General features: G+C 42.0%; 1 protein-coding gene across 1 annotated transcript; it reads right to left on the reverse strand.

Annotated features, from left to right (window-relative positions):
* Positions 1-6,481: 6,481 nt before the first annotated feature.
* On the reverse strand, positions 6,482-9,120 carry srek1ip1 (SREK1-interacting protein 1). Its single transcript, XM_034583695.1, has 5 exons — positions 9,117-9,120; positions 8,722-8,769; positions 8,246-8,404; positions 7,941-8,001; positions 6,482-7,615 (listed from the first exon to the last, which is right to left on the reverse strand). The coding sequence occupies exons 1-5, from the start codon at positions 9,118-9,120 to the stop codon at positions 7,375-7,377; spliced, it is 513 nt and encodes a 170-aa protein (XP_034439586.1). The 3' UTR covers positions 6,482-7,374.
* Positions 9,121-18,224: the final 9,104 nt, after the last annotated feature.

Consider the following 18,224-nt stretch of genomic DNA (forward strand, 5'->3'; position numbering starts at 1 on the left):
CGGAGAAGAAATGCTGTGAAGAAGAAGGTTTTTCTTTCTGTTTTGTATCCCTCTACGAGCTGGAAAACTGTCTGGGGAAAATGAGTAACATGCTCTGCTCACTTAAAAACCACAGTTAAGGTGCCGCTAAGCAAGGCACTGAACGCTGCTGCTGCTTCAGCTGGGGTCAGGGGAGCTCGCAGGCCGGAACATAACACTGAAATCTGCTTTATAAGAATAAGGATCGGTTCAATTTCCCATACAAGTTAAAAAAGATATCATGTGAACATTAGAACATATGCGGAATGTGCTAAAAAACTAACTTAACTTGGAGTAACAACCAACAGACTTTGAATGCACATGTCAACATCTGTAACAAAAAAAGGTGATGACGTCTGTGCCCGTTTCCCTTACGCTGACGTTTTCCATCAAAAAATGGCGAGTGACAGTGCAAGAGAAGAAAAAATAACCATCTCCATCATGTTCAAGACCGTCACGTGTCCCCTCTGTCCCTGTTTGATGTCTCTCTCAAACAAAGGGACAGAAACCCCCCACAGAACAGAACAAAGGCACCAAACACTTTCCACATAAATGTGCAGTGGAAAGAACACTAAAACCAGAGTAAGAGTGAGCAGATGTCCCCGGGTTCGAGATGACACCATGTCGTCGGTCTTTGAAAAAGCCACATCTGTCTGATGTTGGGGACATGTAAAAACGTCTATCGTCATTCGAGGAGAGGAAACGGTCTGTGGTGCTGAAGCTGCCGGGCCCCGGTGCTTTCTTGATTTCCGCTGGTGGGCTGTCAGCAGTGTCACTCCTGCCACCTTCTGGATCTCTGTGGGACGAGTGGATTGGGTCAGACGAGGAGGAGGAGGAAGAAACAACAGAAGTCAACAGCCTGTTTGTGTGATCTGTACAATAGAGCTAAACCGAAAGGTACAGATATTTGTTTCAAGTGTGAGTGAGGTGTTTTCATTGCTTGATTTTTGCTTATCTTCCATGAAAGGAAAAATAATAAGGAATAACAGAAAATATTTACAACTGATGTGTTGCCAGAAAGGAAGGAGAATGGACTGTATTTATATCGCACTTGTCTTAGTAATCACTCAAAGCACTTTACAGTACAAGTGGCATTCACCCGTTCACGTATACATTCATACTGCAATGCCATATGCCGCTCGTGTTGCCAAAGGACACTTCAAAATGTGCACTGAATGAATCTGGGATCGAACCACCGACCGTCTCGTGAGTGGACAAGATTCCTTTCCTCCTGAGCCACCAGCAGCAATTTGAAGAGGTAGAAGTTGCAGGGAGTCAGTAAAAAAAAAAGGACTGCTGGGGTACTGTGGTGAAAACCATCTTGACCATGACAAATTTACCAACTATCAATAATAATATATCATGTAGATTTCCCCCGTGTCACAAATATGCAACTTTGTGAGACTTGCACCCAATAGTTTCAAAATTGAATGGAGTTTAAAGCAACATGAACTTTCAGAATTTGTTATTTATCTACTAATTCAATTTTGGCTTGAACAGTCCCTAAGCCCGTTAGAAAAGCAAGATTAAATCTTTTCTGTTGTGTGAAGAGAGATATCCACTGATGCATGGTGCTGAAGAAGCAATAAAACACAATGGTTCACTAACCTGTTTCATTACAGCCTGTGTTTGATTTATTGGATAATCTAAGTGAATCATTTCTATGCAAATAAATGTAGAACAAAATTACACCACTTTTTTCTTTCTCATCAAAGATTAAGATCTAGAAATTGAATCATATTTTGGGGGTTTTTTAAGTTTTCTCTGGCCTCAAACTGTTCTGTCTTTTTAGTTTTCTCCACGCTCCTCTAAAAAGCTCCGTCTTTAAATAGAACAGATTCTCAATCTCATCAAGACTAATCTGGAAAATGGTGGTTGAATCTCATGATTTACAGGATCGGGGTCGGACACATCCTGGGTTCGGACTGACCCATATTCCAGAGCCAGGAAACTTGTCCTCACCACCACCACCTCCACAAGCAGCCCGGTCCAACACAGGTTAGCTGCAGAGGGCCAACTGATCGCGATCCAATGCGACCCTGCGCTAATTCCCCGGTGAAAGCCACCCAGCCAGTCCAGCGATGCCTCAAAACCTCAAGGTTTATATGAACAAGCTCCACTCTGAATGGGAACCCAGGAACTAGGCCGGTAATAACAGACCTCAGGAAAAAAGCTTTCGACCAAAGAGAGAGCGCTGAACAGAGACTCACCCCGTTCGCCCCCTCGTTTTCTTTCCCTGCAGGTTTTGGGAGAATGTCGAACACGTTTCCTGTGAAGCTATGTCGTATTTATTACATCCTCCGTTTTTGATGGCTGGGGTCATGTAGCCTGCTGTCTATTTATCCTAGAGGTTATTTACTGCATTAGGCCTGGTTTCAGGGCCAGGAGAGGAAGAAACGGGCGAAATCTAAGATGCAGGAACTAAATTGGTAGCAAATGTATAGCCTCCAACTTGCCCCTTGGCCCTAATGCGTTTTTCAAGTGCTCCGCTCAACGTGCTCCAAGATGCGGGGACGGCTTGCCTCTGAAATAATATTTCAACAGTGGTTACAGACGCAAAACCGGCGCCATCGCTCAGCTTGGGTTGTTCCCACCAAAGTGCAGCATAAGGGATTTTCATTTTTGTTTCTGGGAAGATATTCTGCTTTGCTGTGTGGTGTTGGTGATGGCCTTAAGGTTAAGAGGTAGGCTCATGAGGAAAAGGTTGCAGGTTTGAGGCGCCTTTGAGCCAAGCATTTACCTGCATCTACTTCGGAGCTGTGGTTTGAACTGGGCCGCTCCCAGGTTGAAGTTCAAGTTCAGAGCGTTTATTGTCATATATACAGTCCTGTACAACGAAATTCTTCCTTTCCAATCCACTAAGGATACAGTGTTTTTTAAGAGTTAAAACAAATATATGAGTAATAAAAATATAAATATGTGAATATATGTACAATGATTGAAGGCATCTGTGTGAATACGACGCTGGAAAAAAATGGCTCGTGTGTTAAAACCCTGAAGAAATGTAAAAAGCAGGCGTCACTGCAGAGGAAACCCGGCGGCCTGGAACTGAGCTGCTGAAGAATGTGAACAAATTAAAAAACACACCTTGTGTTAATGAGAGATCATTTACCCGTATGGTATAGTCATTCTGGTCGGCCATTTTGCAAAACGGATTTGCACTAAGTTTGAGATCAGTGCCTCGGAAGACGCTTGCGATGAGACTAAATCGCCTCCTCGCTGCCGCTAATCTTTCTGAACGACGACTTTGACCGTCTCATTTTCATCTAAATGGCTCAGCGGAGAGACATTTGCGCTCCGTTCTCCTGCGGCCCGACAGGCTCAATAAAAGCCAATGAGCTGGCGACGAGAGGAAAACCTCGTTGTTGTCGTACACAAACAGCATATGGTTCGCTCAGCACGGCTGCACATGACGGCAATCCGTCGACTTCATTTGCTCCTCTGTATCGAGTTGTCCTCTCGCCATCTGGGCAATTATGAAGTTTCACACTCTCCAAGTTTCTTTTGTCAACACTTTACAGGAGCCTGATAAAAGGGAATCACGCATGGGCACGGTGTTGATAGGATGTGCAGCAAGCAGGTAATGGGCCTGTTATTTCAGTATGAAAACCACGAACGCTCATATAAATATTATATACACTTTACAGGTAACATGTTAACAAGAATAGACATTTTAATGATGAACTAATACTGCTCAAGAATAACTTTTCATTTTGTAATTTGAAAACTTCTTTTGTGCTTTGTCCTCAACAATCTTAATGAAGGAGTTTGACATTTAGCATATCAGAGTTGTATTTATCTAAGGGCGCCGAGCCAACAGTCCTCTACAGTGGCCAGGGTTCAATTCCCACCTGATTTGAGCTAGTTGACAAAAACATTCAACAATGTGTACATTTGGCAACATTTCCTTAGTCGCTGTAAATGGACGTTAATGCATCTGATGCTGTCGCTCACCTCAGCAGTTGGAGATCTTCTGAGTTAGTTTGCAGTACTGGGGGCCAGAATGGCTCTTGGTAACTAATGAGATCTTCTAAACAGACCAGGTCTCTGTGAAGGTTTTGAGGTTTGATGTCCTCTCACTGTGAATCTACCACCTCAGCTGCTCCTGCAGTGATCAGACATCACAAACTCAATTAGCTGCTTGATGGTCTTCACCTATCGACTTATCGAGTGTTTTTTACATGTTTGTTCGATCTCTCTTCATCGTTTGATTTCTTTTGCATTGATTTTGAGTTTCTTATTACACTTTTATCTCTTATCTAATTTCGTTACCTCCACCATCTGTTCGTCAGTTTGTTTGTCGGTTTGTCCGTGTGTGTGTTTGAAAGCCGGATTACACAAAAACTAGACTGAACGGATTTCTATGAAACTTGTTAGAAGGATGGGCCATTGGCCTGGATCCAGGGGGAAGGGGGAGATCCAGGATCCATCACTTTCTGTAACATTGAAAGATATTGTTATGAGTATGCAGAATTTGGTGCTGATAAAAAAATGGATCAAGTGGATTTAAATGTGATTTCATGAGGGTTTAGGCTTCACCAGGCGCTACCACCAATATGTCGCTGAAATGATGTGGATTCAGTAGGGAAGCGACAGTTTATATACATCTATCTAACTTTTGCTTTGTTCAATAATCTAAAAAGAATGATCTCCCCTCCGGACCTTGAAGATATGAAGGAGCGGGACGTGTCTTGTCATGATGCCAGGCTCTGATCGGCAGCCATGCATGTAGCTGTCAAGATGTTGCAGATGCTTTAAGAGATTTCCCCTTCCCCAAGGCAAAGTGAAATTAATGGCGCTATTATAAACACCTGTCACACAGCCCAGATCCAACAAAACACCAGGGCTTCCAAAAGTCCTCGGCTTGTACAAGGCACAGAGCTTCTTTTTTTGCTGCTTCATGTCTTGGCGTGGATGGATCCTGACGGCATGGAGGTAGCGGGATGAGAGCAGAAATCGAACTGAACCTTCATATGGGTTGTGGCTCCTGCCTGCAGACCTGAGCTGAGCTGCAGGTTTTCATGTGTAGCTCGGACTCATTTAAAGTACGGGATGCCTAAACTCCAGTCTGTTTATTTCCTGTTCTAACAAGTCGAGTCAACAGGACTTTTACTGTAGGTTCAACATGGACATCATGTGACTTAAATCACATGACTTCATGGGGTTGATATTACCAAAAGGGGCGGGGCAAGTGTCAATCAGAAGCTCCCCATTGGAATTGCATGACAAGGTCAGTGACATAGGATTCTGACATGATTAATGTTAAAGATATGAATCAGTCATTAATAAGACAAAGTTCCTAACTGGTATCAAAACATTTTTTAGTTGTCCCACTTTATCAAACATGATTTAAATGCTTCTGGTAATCTGGAACAGTCACTGAAGTTCTCTAAATGAGGTAAATGTGGTTTTTGGGGTCTTCCTGAAGTAAAAAAAAAAGATACACTTTTTTATGTTAATATATATTAATGACATTTCTATGAATAATGTACATTTTCTTAGCCTTTTTTTCATTATGCTTTTTAAAAATTGAGCTTGGCATCCATAAAGCTAATACAAGTGTCCCAGATTACAAAGTGACTTTTTTGGCATAACGAACACTAAAAGCTGTGCCATGTCTCCTCTGAGTGTGATTTCTCCATTGTTTCCGCTGGTGTGGTTAGAAAATTGCAATCCACATTGATCTAATGTGTAAAGGTCAGAATAAATCGCAGAAATCCCATCGCAGACATTTATGCATGTGTCTTGCACGTGTATATACAGTGTATGTAGAGTTGTCTCTGCCTGTGAGGACGTGATATGAAACATAACCTTCAGACTAAGTGAGATTAATGTCTGACTCAGGTGCCTCTGTTATGAGTCTTGTTGCTCAGAGACTTCTTCTATTTGTGTTTATCTGTAAAAATCTAACTAGTGTCAGGAGGTTTCTGTCTCTCTTCATTCCACATCATCATTAGAGATGAAGGCAGCAACGTGAGACGCTCAGCCTCTGAATGCTCACACTGTGGCCACTAGGTGGAGTAAAGATATTTACAGTGAGGCCGTATTGTATTGTTGTTTCAAGCTCTTGAATAACTTGTCGTTTATATTAAAAATAAGGTCAAAACAAATATTCAGGCCAATTTGCCATTTACTGTTGAATCTGTGTGTGAAGAACCCCTTTTATTGAGCTTGTTTTTTAAAGCAGTTTGGAGGAGACGAGAATTCTCTCACAACCTAATGCTGTAAAAAGAATGACATCATTGTCTTCTCAGTCTGGTTACCACACTGTAGGTGTGTTGCTGCCCTCTGCTGGAAATAAGACTATCTGCTACCGAACCACGTAATGGTCCCATCAGACTTCTCCGGTTTCCTAATAACCACAATGACTTTCTGCCTCGTCACCACTTATCATGACACAACAATGAATTCATTCACAATTTAAATGAAATAAAAGTTTAATAGAAATATACATTTAATTCAATCAGAGAAGAGTTTCTGAGGAGGACCCAAAAAAAAGAAGAGACAAATTGAAGTAGATGGTGAACAGGAAATAAACAAGCTGCATAAAGACTCGGGTAAAAGTTCCCAAAATCACCAAGCATTCATGTTTTGGAATGAACCCTTGAAATGTCCACATGACTACAATGTATGGCTGCTTATATCACAAAATTCATTCACATTAACAGCAGCCACATTGTCTGACCAGGAACCTACAGAGTTTAATTGTACTATAAAACCATCTGAGCAAAAGTAAAGTCTGAACATGTAAACAATCCTTTCCACAAAGACAAATCTCTGATCTTTCATGTCAACTGATGTTTATCCGTAGTCAAACTGTCAAAAAAATGGGCTTGATGTTTAAAATTTTCAGCAATATGTCGGCCACCGAGATCCTTCGCTACAATCCCGTCAACCACAGATGTTGGAAACGTGTTTTTATGTTTGACCTTTTAAAAATGTCTTGGTGGAATTTAAAAGAACAATAAAGCAAGAAAATTGAATAAGAGACACAAAAACAAAAGAACAGCATCCAGAAGCTTGGAACCCCAGCTTGACTTATAACGAGAATCGATTACACTGAAAATATTCAGTATGAACACAATGAATAACACCGCAGCAGGTCACTGAACATGACTCTGCACAAACACTGTCGAATACAAAATGACAGTGGGCCTGTCTTGGTGAAGTTTTCATTAGCATGATGGTGCTATATTTGCATGTGTGAGTTTTACAGCAGTGAACAGTGCCTTTTCTGAGATATTCAATTCCCTTAAAGAACCCTCTGCATTGGATTCTTTGTCAATATTTGTATGTTACTGGCTGCATTATATACACAACATGTCAGAACTCCAGACGCTGCACAGACGAGTTGTCTCAGTCACCGTCTGATGATTCACTGGAGCTGGAGGAGGAGGAAGATGACGAGGACTTTGGTTTTCTGCTCTTCTGACTTTTCTTGTGCTGCTTCCCGTGCTCCTTTTTGGTCTTTTTGCTTTTCTTCTTGTGGCCTTTCATTTTCTTTTTCTTCCTCTTCTCCTCTTTATCAGATGAGGAGTCGGACTGGTCGCGTTTTTTCTTCTTCTTCGTGGTCTCCTCGTCACTCGATGAAACAGACCTTGGGAGTGGCAAAAAAAAAAGGAGGGGGGGGGGGGTGATTAAAAGATCACAAAAACCTGTGACTAATACAATTACAGTTAAATACTATAAAAAATATATAATTCTTTAGTAATAATTAATGAATACCATTGACCACAATGAGGGATTGACAATAATTAACATGAGTTAAGACCGGCACAAAAATATATCTTATTCCTACTCAGATTATTCTTGATTTAAAAATCAGTCAAGTAACTTCCGTAAAATGATCACTGACTAAATGTACATCTCCTTTAAAGAGGACTATACAAGTATAAGAATGTGACATTTTGAAAAAAAGTTACCTTTTTCTGGACTTTCTGCTTTTGCTCTTCTTCCGCTTTTGTCTGTCGTCATCATTGGGACCTAAAATGTAACATTTGTAGTCAGATCAGTCGAGATTATTTTTACTTAGTATCTGCTCATAAATATAAAAAGGCAAGTAAGTCCACTTGCACTGCTGGGGCTACCGCTGCTGCTTATCTATGTACACCAACCACCTGATGAGTCTCACAGGATCGATGCATTGACTTTACCTTCTAAAAATGCACACTATGAAAGGTCTAGCCTTATAGTGATTCAAAAACAATTGTGGGATTGAATTTCTTACGTCTGCGATGCTGGCTACTTTTCGCTTGCTTCTCATTGCGCTGAGGTGCAGGCTCGTCCTCTTCACTCTCCTCAGTGCTGGTGCTGCTCACATCCAGAACTATGTCTTTCTGGGGGTCGACTCGGACAAAATTTCGGCATTCGAATGTTAAGTGGCCCGCTGGAGAAAATCAACACAGAGAAGAGAACGGATGAACAACAATAGTAAAGCAGAACATTTTTTATTATTATTTACATTTTCGAATCCTAACCCTCAACTCTTATAACATTTGTAAGGGAATATGCAACAGGGTCTGGAAAATGTTGCTAAAACCATAATTGTACTCATCATATTGCTCACCGATAAGTTGTAAGAGTTGTACATTAGAGCTTAATAACAGATTCTATCATGACTCCAACAAACCCCCAGGTTTACAGAGGGACTTAACAACACCTCTTTAACTTTTGATGGGACTTGAGGGTCGAAGCTTTACTTACGATATCCACATTTCTTGCAGCCAGCCCTGATGTTGTCCTTGTTAGGACCTGTAAGTAAAGATATACAAGAGGGAATCAGTTAAGTATTTCAGTGTTTGTGTACATGTACAGGGACATGGGCAGTTCAGGTTGTTGTTCCAACTCCTCAGAATCTGTTCCATTCAATCTACTTTCTTTTGACTCAGTGGAATATTTTTCAAATCCTCTTCAGACTCATCTGTTTCAACTTGATGTGGTAAAAGCTTTATTTTTACTTTCTGCTTTTAATGTTTTTGCCTCCACTTGCTCTTGGTTTGTGAAGCACCTTGGGACTTTAGTTCTTGAAAGGTGCCAAATAAACACACAGATTATTATTAACTCATAACATACATTTACTACACTACATTTGGAAGCACCCATATTTACTTATAGTACCTAATACATTTTTCACAATGCTGTTTATGGACTACACATACTGTTCTAACTTAAGAGTCACTGTGACACTGACACACACACACACACACACACACACACACACACACACACACACACACACACACACACACACACACACACACACACACACACACCCTCTTTGTGTTTCAACACGACAGGTAAAGACTTTTATGAAACAACAAACACACCAGGTGTGAAACAGTTGACCGTCAACAACGGAACATACACATCTATAAATTGTCTGGTGTGTGTTAGCATGACGTTTAGCATTATGCTACTTTATTTATACCACATCATTCCTCCATTAGATGTTCAGAGTAAACAACGAGGACGATAAATCTGAAGCTATGAACTAGAATATAAGATCAAACTAAAGGACCTACCGGGAATAGTGGTTGAGTTATCCAGTTTGAGGCCGGAGTGATAAACTTAGCGCGAATCAATCGACCGTCCACCAGTCCGCACGCAAAATAACGTCGACCGGAAACAATTGTTCTTAGAAACTACTTAGTTCCGCAGTCTTTTTCCGCTTCTTTCCTCTGGCGGGAAACCGCATCACTGGGGTTTACCGCCCCCTACTGGACTGGAGCCGAGAGTTCCTGCAGTCACAACTTAACTAATACATTTTAGGTGTTTTTAAAAACCACTGGTCCCCACCTCTTTGTATACAGTCTATGGTCCCCACCTCTTTGTATACAGTCTATGGTCCCCACATGTTTGTATACAGTCTATGGTCCCCACATGTTTGTATACAGTCTCTGGTCCCCACATGTTTTCTATTCAAAACTCATCCAATTAACACACAGTCTTGGAAGCAAATTGTCCTTCTCTACTTTATTGAAAATATAAAACAGCTTACAACACAGTAATCAGATATAAACTTCTCACAAAACAAGTTAATACATATAGAAAATGTGCTTTTATTGATTAAATAAGCTAAATGAATACATAATTAGCCGATAACACTAGGGCAGATATGGTTAAATGTCAGGGATATCTAATTCAGTGGGAAACATTATATATTCTGAAATAAATGTAAGTGCTTTTGTTCCTTTAAAGGTCCCAATCTCCCAAAATGGGGAGATTTGCTGTGGTGCAGTAATAATAGGGACAGTCAAAAAAGAGACATTGGTAAAAGTATAAATAAGTAAACATGCAATATAAGAGCAAGGAAGTATAAAATAGAATTATATATACAATTGAAACAGAATATATACAGTGAAATGCATTGCACATTAGCTATTGAGTTCCATGGATAGGAGTGAGTATTAAATGGATAATAAATACAGTAAAAATATTATCAAAGACATAAAGTCTCCAATCTTTCCGCCTTTAAATAGGAAGAGTAGAAGTCATGATGGCGCCTCCCTGTGGAGAGATGGCCGCACAGCATCTGAACATGTGGATTCTGGTGTTTTTAATGTATCAGTGTTGATTCTGTGAGAGGATTTTTGACCATCCTCACACAGTAAATTGTCCCCATGAGGAGAGTACAGCCCGACTCATTCCACAGATACTCCCTTCTCTCCAAGCAGTACCCAAGGTCAGGTTATAGATAAAGGGCCAACTAGCAGTACATTGTAATATCTACGCTCATGGACTTTCATATCTAATTCAGATGCCCTGAGAAAGAGGTACCAACTCCAATTCGTTTGTGTATTACATCACGCAAGGTGAGGGAGATAAATTGGGAGGCTGTGGGAGACATCTTCAGACTTGGGGGTGACAATTGCTCATGTTACTCTGTTGGCATTTGTATATTGTTTCACCTTCTTGTCTCCTTGATGCATCAAGTCTACATTAAATCCTTCTGCATAAGACATCAGCTGCTGCCTGAGTTTTCCTTTCACCAGCTTCCAGAAAACTTCCATCACAGATTCAGGTTGATGAAATGATCGATGTTATGATTCAATATCTTTTTACTAAACGAAAAATATGATGCCTTGTCTCCATTTTCTCATTCTGCAGGTTTGTGACTCCAGAGCTGCACAATCCAGATCTTCAACTCGGGTCCCATTCAGGCAGTTATTACAGTTTGGGAGTTTTCCACATTTGAATAAACTCAGAAATATTGACAGATCAGACCAATCGCAAGAAAATACATCTTCATCTGTATGAACTGAACTTTGAACTAGTTCTTTTTAAGTGTGAGCTGGCACAACAGGGGTTAATGTAAGGGTGCCACAGTCAGACGGGGAGACGGAAAATGGCGACAGATGTGAGTCCCCCAGACATGTTCTCATCATCGAGTCTGTGACTGTGGCACAGACACACAGACACAGACACACAGACACAGACACACTCAATTTAAATCTCCCAGTGACCATTCTGAGTGACTGTAGCTTTTTTCAGTTTGTTAAGGGGAGATATTTTTAGAAACCTGTTCAGTTCTGCTGCACTGTGACTTCATCACTGTAGAGAAATGTTAAATTCACCTTTCAGCCACTGGAAGGTGCAAAGAACACTTCTAAAAAAGACAGTGAACAATGTAAGACGATTAATTTACAATTAAGGTGCTATCAGTGGAAATAAATAGGCTGCAGCCGCTGCTACAGTACAGAAGGGAAATCAATACAAGACACACTAATACATGTGATTCACAGTAGGTTTCAAGGCCAAGACAGAAACCTGCATAACTCACTCAGCCAGTTAACAGCGTTTATAATCAGTCATTAGTCTGTCAGTGGAAGAAATGCAAACCTCCAGACTGAGAGCGATGAGGGTTCCAGCTCCCGCCGCTAATTCGCTGTATATATCACATTACATTCAAAGCAGTGTAATCTCAAACTGTTATTCCAGATGTGCTTCCACAAATCTGTCATGCTGTTTTCTCACACACACGCACACGCACACACACACACACACACACACACACACACACACACACACACACACACACACACACACACACACACACACAGAGACACACACAGAGACACACACACACACACACACACACACAGACACACACACACACACACACACACACACACACACACACACACACACACACACACACACACACACACACACACACACAGAGACACACACACACAGACACAGAGACACACACACACTCACATCTCTGTCAGATATAATCATCCACCTGGAAAACAATGCTTCCATTTATTCGTCTACAAGGTTTTATTTCATTTGTCTTGTTCATGTCAAAATAGTTTTTAACATGGTGGTGTTATCCCCTGGTTTACTTGTTCAGCTGTGTGCACGGTTCACAGCGGAGGTCGAGGGATCTTATACGATCAGAATGTCAGTATTGAGACTAGAATAAGAAGGAAACTGAAATACCGTACAATGGCTGCATTGTAGGTATGTTACTTTAAATTCAATGGTGGTGGACGGCAAAGTGACTCTGGTTCATTGACTGTATATAAACATGGACTACGCATCTCCACTTCCTGCCACTAACATGGAGGAGGCTGGCATTATGACCTATACTGCAGCCTTGGTGATCAAGATGGTTTGGCTTTTGTCATTTGCATCTTTGTATACACTTCAGCTTGGTTGTATAAATTAGTACCTGTCATTTTACAGTAGGCTCAACAGTTTTTTTGTTTGTTTTAGATAGGGATCTATCTCAGTAAAATGTTATGATGCCTATAAACAAATGCAAAGTTATCTGGCTAATCTTGCTTTGTGACTCAAGCCTCAGGCCATACATTTGAGTAATTATAAACACTAAGCTGCTTACTTCTCATATATATTTTTAAACAATTTAACTGTGAATATACTTCAAATCTATATGGTCACAAAAACAAGGGTTGGGCCTTTAGGGGGTGGGGGGGGGGGGGCTCTTATTGGGAGCTGCTGACAGGCTGTCTGCACATATGATACAAAGCTCCCTGACAATGATAAGACCACAGTAAAACATTCATCAGTTGCTATGCTGCTGCTACTTTCAATCCATTCTTGTCCGAACCACATGTCTTTCTTCTCTTTCGCCTCCTGTTCCTCGACAAAAACAACAAAGTGTACTTGTGGACCTCATCAGAGGTTTTGTTTAATCTTTTGTCTAAAGCATTGTCTTCAGCATGAGTCACTGAACTGTTCAAGGGAAACGTTTATTTTCTGTTTATTTGATACTAAAATCGTAATTAGTTGCATGCAAAACATTTCAAATGAAAACAATTACGCTGGCACTGAAGAGGCTTGACAAAGAGGAATTCTTCCTCAGTGACAGAGACACTTAGTTACACAAACACGTTGAAGCCGTTGACCAACACAAAGACTCACAAAACAAAAACTCCTTCAACTATGAATAAAAGGTTCATTGGGTAGATATGGTTTATTCTCACTCCTTCATGATATTTACGACATTCGCAAACTGAGATTAATTATGTCCTCTACACACTAAGATCAAATCATTACAAAATGGTTTCAATAAAGTTTTCACAATGAGTGTATGAACACAATTGAAAACAAAAGCTGGAAACAGTCTGTTCCCCTCTGGGATGCTCCACTGTCAACGAAATACATCATGCTCATCTCCCTGTTTGGGAATTCATCTTCGTCACTCACATATTCATGTCGCCGACAGGATTTAAACAATTGCCTCACACAAAGTTCTCTGGTGGTTCCTCAAACCTTTTATTCTCTGTCTCAACGTTGTTGTCACCAAGTTTCATGTTACCCCAACAAGCACGTGGAGAAGTGGGCTGAGGGCAGCAGGATGTTTGGGTACGAGGGATTGTTTTCTTTGTTCCCAGGGAACAAAAAAATATTTTTTGTGGAATGTTTTTAGGCAAGATGTGGAAATCTTTGATGCTCATATTTCTAATGAGAAATAAACAAGAAGTGCCCTGAAGCCAGCAAGCCATCTCGTGGCAGTTCATCCAATTGGTAATCAAGTTGTTGAGGTATATCACCAAAAATAGTCTTTTAAGGAAAATTCAGGGGGTAAGTTGTTCAAAATGTCACCTTCCATCCCAATCAAGTTGAGATATTTCAGTACCAAGAAGGTTGAGCGAACAAATTAGTCAGGGCAACATTTCTGTATCTGGAGCCGAAGGTTGGCCTCAGAGAAAGAGACAGATACAGTTTTTTGGGACTATCAGGTGAGTTAAGGGTCCTGAGAGTAGCAGATAAAGACTGAACCATTAGCAAAGTAACATGTATCCACAGTGCATGCAGCTCCCTGGGTGCATGTGTCATCCCCGAGAAATGTCAAGTGCCTGGTGTATCGGTAATCCATGCATGAGCGTGTGACCTGAATGCCCAGTTTGTCAATGGAAATGAAACCTCTCTCCAGTCACTGGCAGAGAGAGAAGCAGTCCATCTCCCAGCGGTTGCACTCCTTGCACTGCTGACGGACTCTGTCTGGTCAGCACCTGGCGGACACTGAGGACGCTGCAGAGGATGTTTTTGGACAGAGGCCTGCTTAGGAAAATAAACCTACGTCTGACCTCAAGCGCCAGTCGCGGAGGCTCCTTGCCTCGCCACCTGACACGATGTTCTTCCCACAAGCACGAGCATCACACTTGGGTGGCCGTGCAGGGAGAGGGAAGGGAAAACTAAGGCTATTAGGAAGAGGAGTAAGAGTCCATATGTATACACCTTCGTTTACCAGCTTTAGTTTTCTTGTCCTTCATTTGCTTCCACTCTGCCTACAATAAAAACGAATTAAGGTTTATACATTTTCCTTTGCCAAATGTTTGGCCATTTCCTACGTTTCTGCCTGGTCTTGCCAGGTGAGGCAAAGAGCAGCTGGAATGGATTTGTTTTGAATGATACCTCTGTACGCAATAGGAGTGTGGTTGCCCTCCCCCACCCCTCTGTCTGCGCCCCCCCCCCCCCCCCCCCCCCCCACCTCCTTCCTCCCTCCTGGCTCTCTCGCTCTCCCGCCCTGAATCTCTCCATGCATGTGCGAGGGCTTCTGTAATGAGGGCTCTTTGATGTGGAGAATGCGAGGCAGGTAAAACTGTTTTCTCCCATCAGGCCTCGCTCGACCATCCTGAATGCATCTCCGTGGATTTCCATAATCCTGTTTCTCCGCATAAACCCGTTTATAAGCAACATTTCACTCATTGGTACAAGTTTATTTCCACGTCGCTGTCTTTGTAATGTACACCGATGTACACACTTGTGTTTCTCTCTGCATTCCTTAAACCCCTTTGTCCCACTTTGACTCCTCTGAAACCAATTCTGACGTTTCCTGCAGCGAACTTAAAAGGCCTCAAACCCGTGTGAGCTGATGACAGACAAGTGTCAAAGAGAGAGAAACACTTTGAGGTGATGGATTGTGGAGGAAACAGATGGGCAGCGGGGGGGGGACCAGGGGACATGCTCTAGGATTTGATGGATATTTCTGATGCAAACTGGTAAAGAAAGTGAGTGCTGGTGCAGGTATGAGTGTGTGTGTGTGTGTGTGTGTGTGTGTGTGTGTGTGCGCCTGTTTCACCTCCTCCTCCTCTCAAACAAAAGATCGAAGGCAAGACTACAAAATGGTAGTGGTGGAAGGAAACTAACTCTGTTTTCCATCATTCCTTTATTAGCTCTCTAGATACCTGGAGGTGAGAAAATTCACCAGCCGCTCTTGCAGAAGGATGCAGAGTGTGTGAATAAGAGTGTGAGTCTGTAAGAGTTTGGAGGCTCAGGGAAGCAGGAGAAGAAGAAAACGAAGAAGAAGAGGAGAAAAACTACAACCTTGTTGGGAAACAAAATCAAGTCTTGAAGCTGAAGAGGTTTTTGAGGCAAGATGATAGCGTTGATACGTTTACTTCTCCTCACTGGACATGGCGCTGCAGGTGAGTCAGAATTTTGTGTTTGCTAAGTTGCTCAATGCAAGAAAAATGGAGAAGGTTACACCGACAGCCATAAGCAACGGTTTGATGTGGTCGCGATGTGCCCATGAAAGCATTTTTTTAAGGCATGATGTCAATTGGAATATAGTCTTCAATGCTCACAGTAAAACTGGAGCTATGAGCCTGGATATGAGTTTACTGCAATTAGCTTTTTTTTTTTATGTCATAACTTGTAGGTTTCAAGTCAGACATAACAAACCATGCACAATTATAAGACATCACAGGGAGGCAAGAAAGGCATGTTTGCACACACACACATACACACACACACACACACACACACACACACACACACACACACACACACACGCACACACACACACACACACACACACACACACACACACACACACACACACACACACACACATACATACAAACAATTGTACTTCTATTTAAGTCAGACATGAAAGTCTGGACTATCCCTGGAGTTTGCCATTCACATATGAACAACGCAGCAGGAGACTTTTCAGGTCGGACACGTTCACAACAACGACATGACAAAACATCTCCAGAGCTTTCAGGTGAGGGGGGGGGGGGGCGCAGGCAGGATTCAGGATGTAACGTATAAATCCCAATGCGGAGATCATGTGTTTTTTACAGCACATCAACACCGGCATTGGCCCTCATCACAAAAAGCTCTCTTGAATTCTTTGTCCAAAGACACAATATATCTTTCTATCATTCATATACCCATATAAACTTTTCTTTCGATCCTCTCATACTCACATGCTCTCTGCTAAACCAGTCTCTACAATTTACAATTTCACACACACACACACACACACACACACACACACACACACACACACACACACACACACACACACACACACACACACACCACAACCTAATTAGGATAAACTGGGTCTAATTAAGTACAAAGAGGGGCCACCTCTCAGTGCTGCCAGACTGTTTGATGTTGAGGCAGCGATCTCTCGCTGAAGCCGCTGCTGTGAGTTGCTGCCTTGAGTCGGTGCTTCACTTCTAATTGTCCCCCAATTGAGTTGCACGCTGCCAGTAAAAACCCTTTTATGACTGCCCTTCCAACCGCTCTGAGATGGGATCTTAGTTACTAGCGCTTCACATAAAGAGGACTTACATCATTTATGGACGCTCCTTAAATTGATCTGGATACATTCTTCATGTGTCTCGTGGATGTCACTTTAGTTGCCTTTAGACATGCACTGGAGTTTGCAGTTTGTCCGTATTTTCTCCGGAGGATGTGCATGTGTGAACGCAAATGTCTGAGGCAGACGCTTCACAGTTTTTGCGCCCTTTCTCTGCCTGGCCTCCTAGTGTAATGTCTGTAGAAATCCAGGAGAAGTCGATGTGAGAACACAGCAGGGGATCCCTCGCGAGTCGGAGTGTTGATGACGCTTCTAACATGCGACAGATGCAAAAATACATAAAACAAAAAGAAAATAAATATCTCCAGGTGAAAAAACGGTGACACACACGTAGAAGACAAAGATGTCAAGGTAGTTTGTTGTGATAACATCCGACACCGGTGTCTGTGCGTTGTCAAGAAAATCACGTGATCTCGAAAGTGGAGTTAATACGTCACTTCCTGTCTCGGTCTGCTGCTCCCGGCTGCTCCACCTCATGCCTAAATAACGCAGAGAATTTATTGCTGTTGTGAACGCGTCTGTGCAGAGAACCTTCTGTGTCGTGCATGTTTGAAAAGCAAACTCTGGTTAGACTCTGGAGCCGATTCTTCGGATTTTACCCGCAGGACATGTCTGAAACAGCTTCTGAGTGTGTTTTTGAGGGAAGGGGGGATACGTATTTACGCTGAGGCTAAAATAGATCACAGGCATCATTGCAGACTTAGTTTTTGTTCCACCAGAGCTGTCTCTGTTTTTATTGTCTTTAAGATCTGCCAGTCTCTCTGTCTCTTCCCTCTTTTTTCTTCCCACACTCAATGTCTGATGCTCTTTCTTTAAGATACCATCTCAAGCATCCACTACTTTCACCATCAATATCCTCAGCCCCATCTCTCCGTCCTCTATCTTTGTCAAATCTGAATAAATCCGGTCAAAAGCCAATTTTAAAAGCCATGAGGAAAAGGATCTTTTCTCTCTTCTCTGAAAATGTGGCTGTGTGGTCTGGCACCACCCACATGTATATCCTCGCTTTGACAACCTGAACCTAAACATTTCCCTGCACGAGTTGTAATCTAGACCCAAAATGGTAATGACTAACCACTGTAATTCACAGAATCCATAGGTTAAAGGATGTAAGGAGAGC

This window comes from Hippoglossus hippoglossus, chromosome 4, assembly GCF_009819705.1.
Source record: "Hippoglossus hippoglossus isolate fHipHip1 chromosome 4, fHipHip1.pri, whole genome shotgun sequence".
NCBI classification, from domain to species: Eukaryota; Metazoa; Chordata; class Actinopteri; order Pleuronectiformes; family Pleuronectidae; genus Hippoglossus; species Hippoglossus hippoglossus.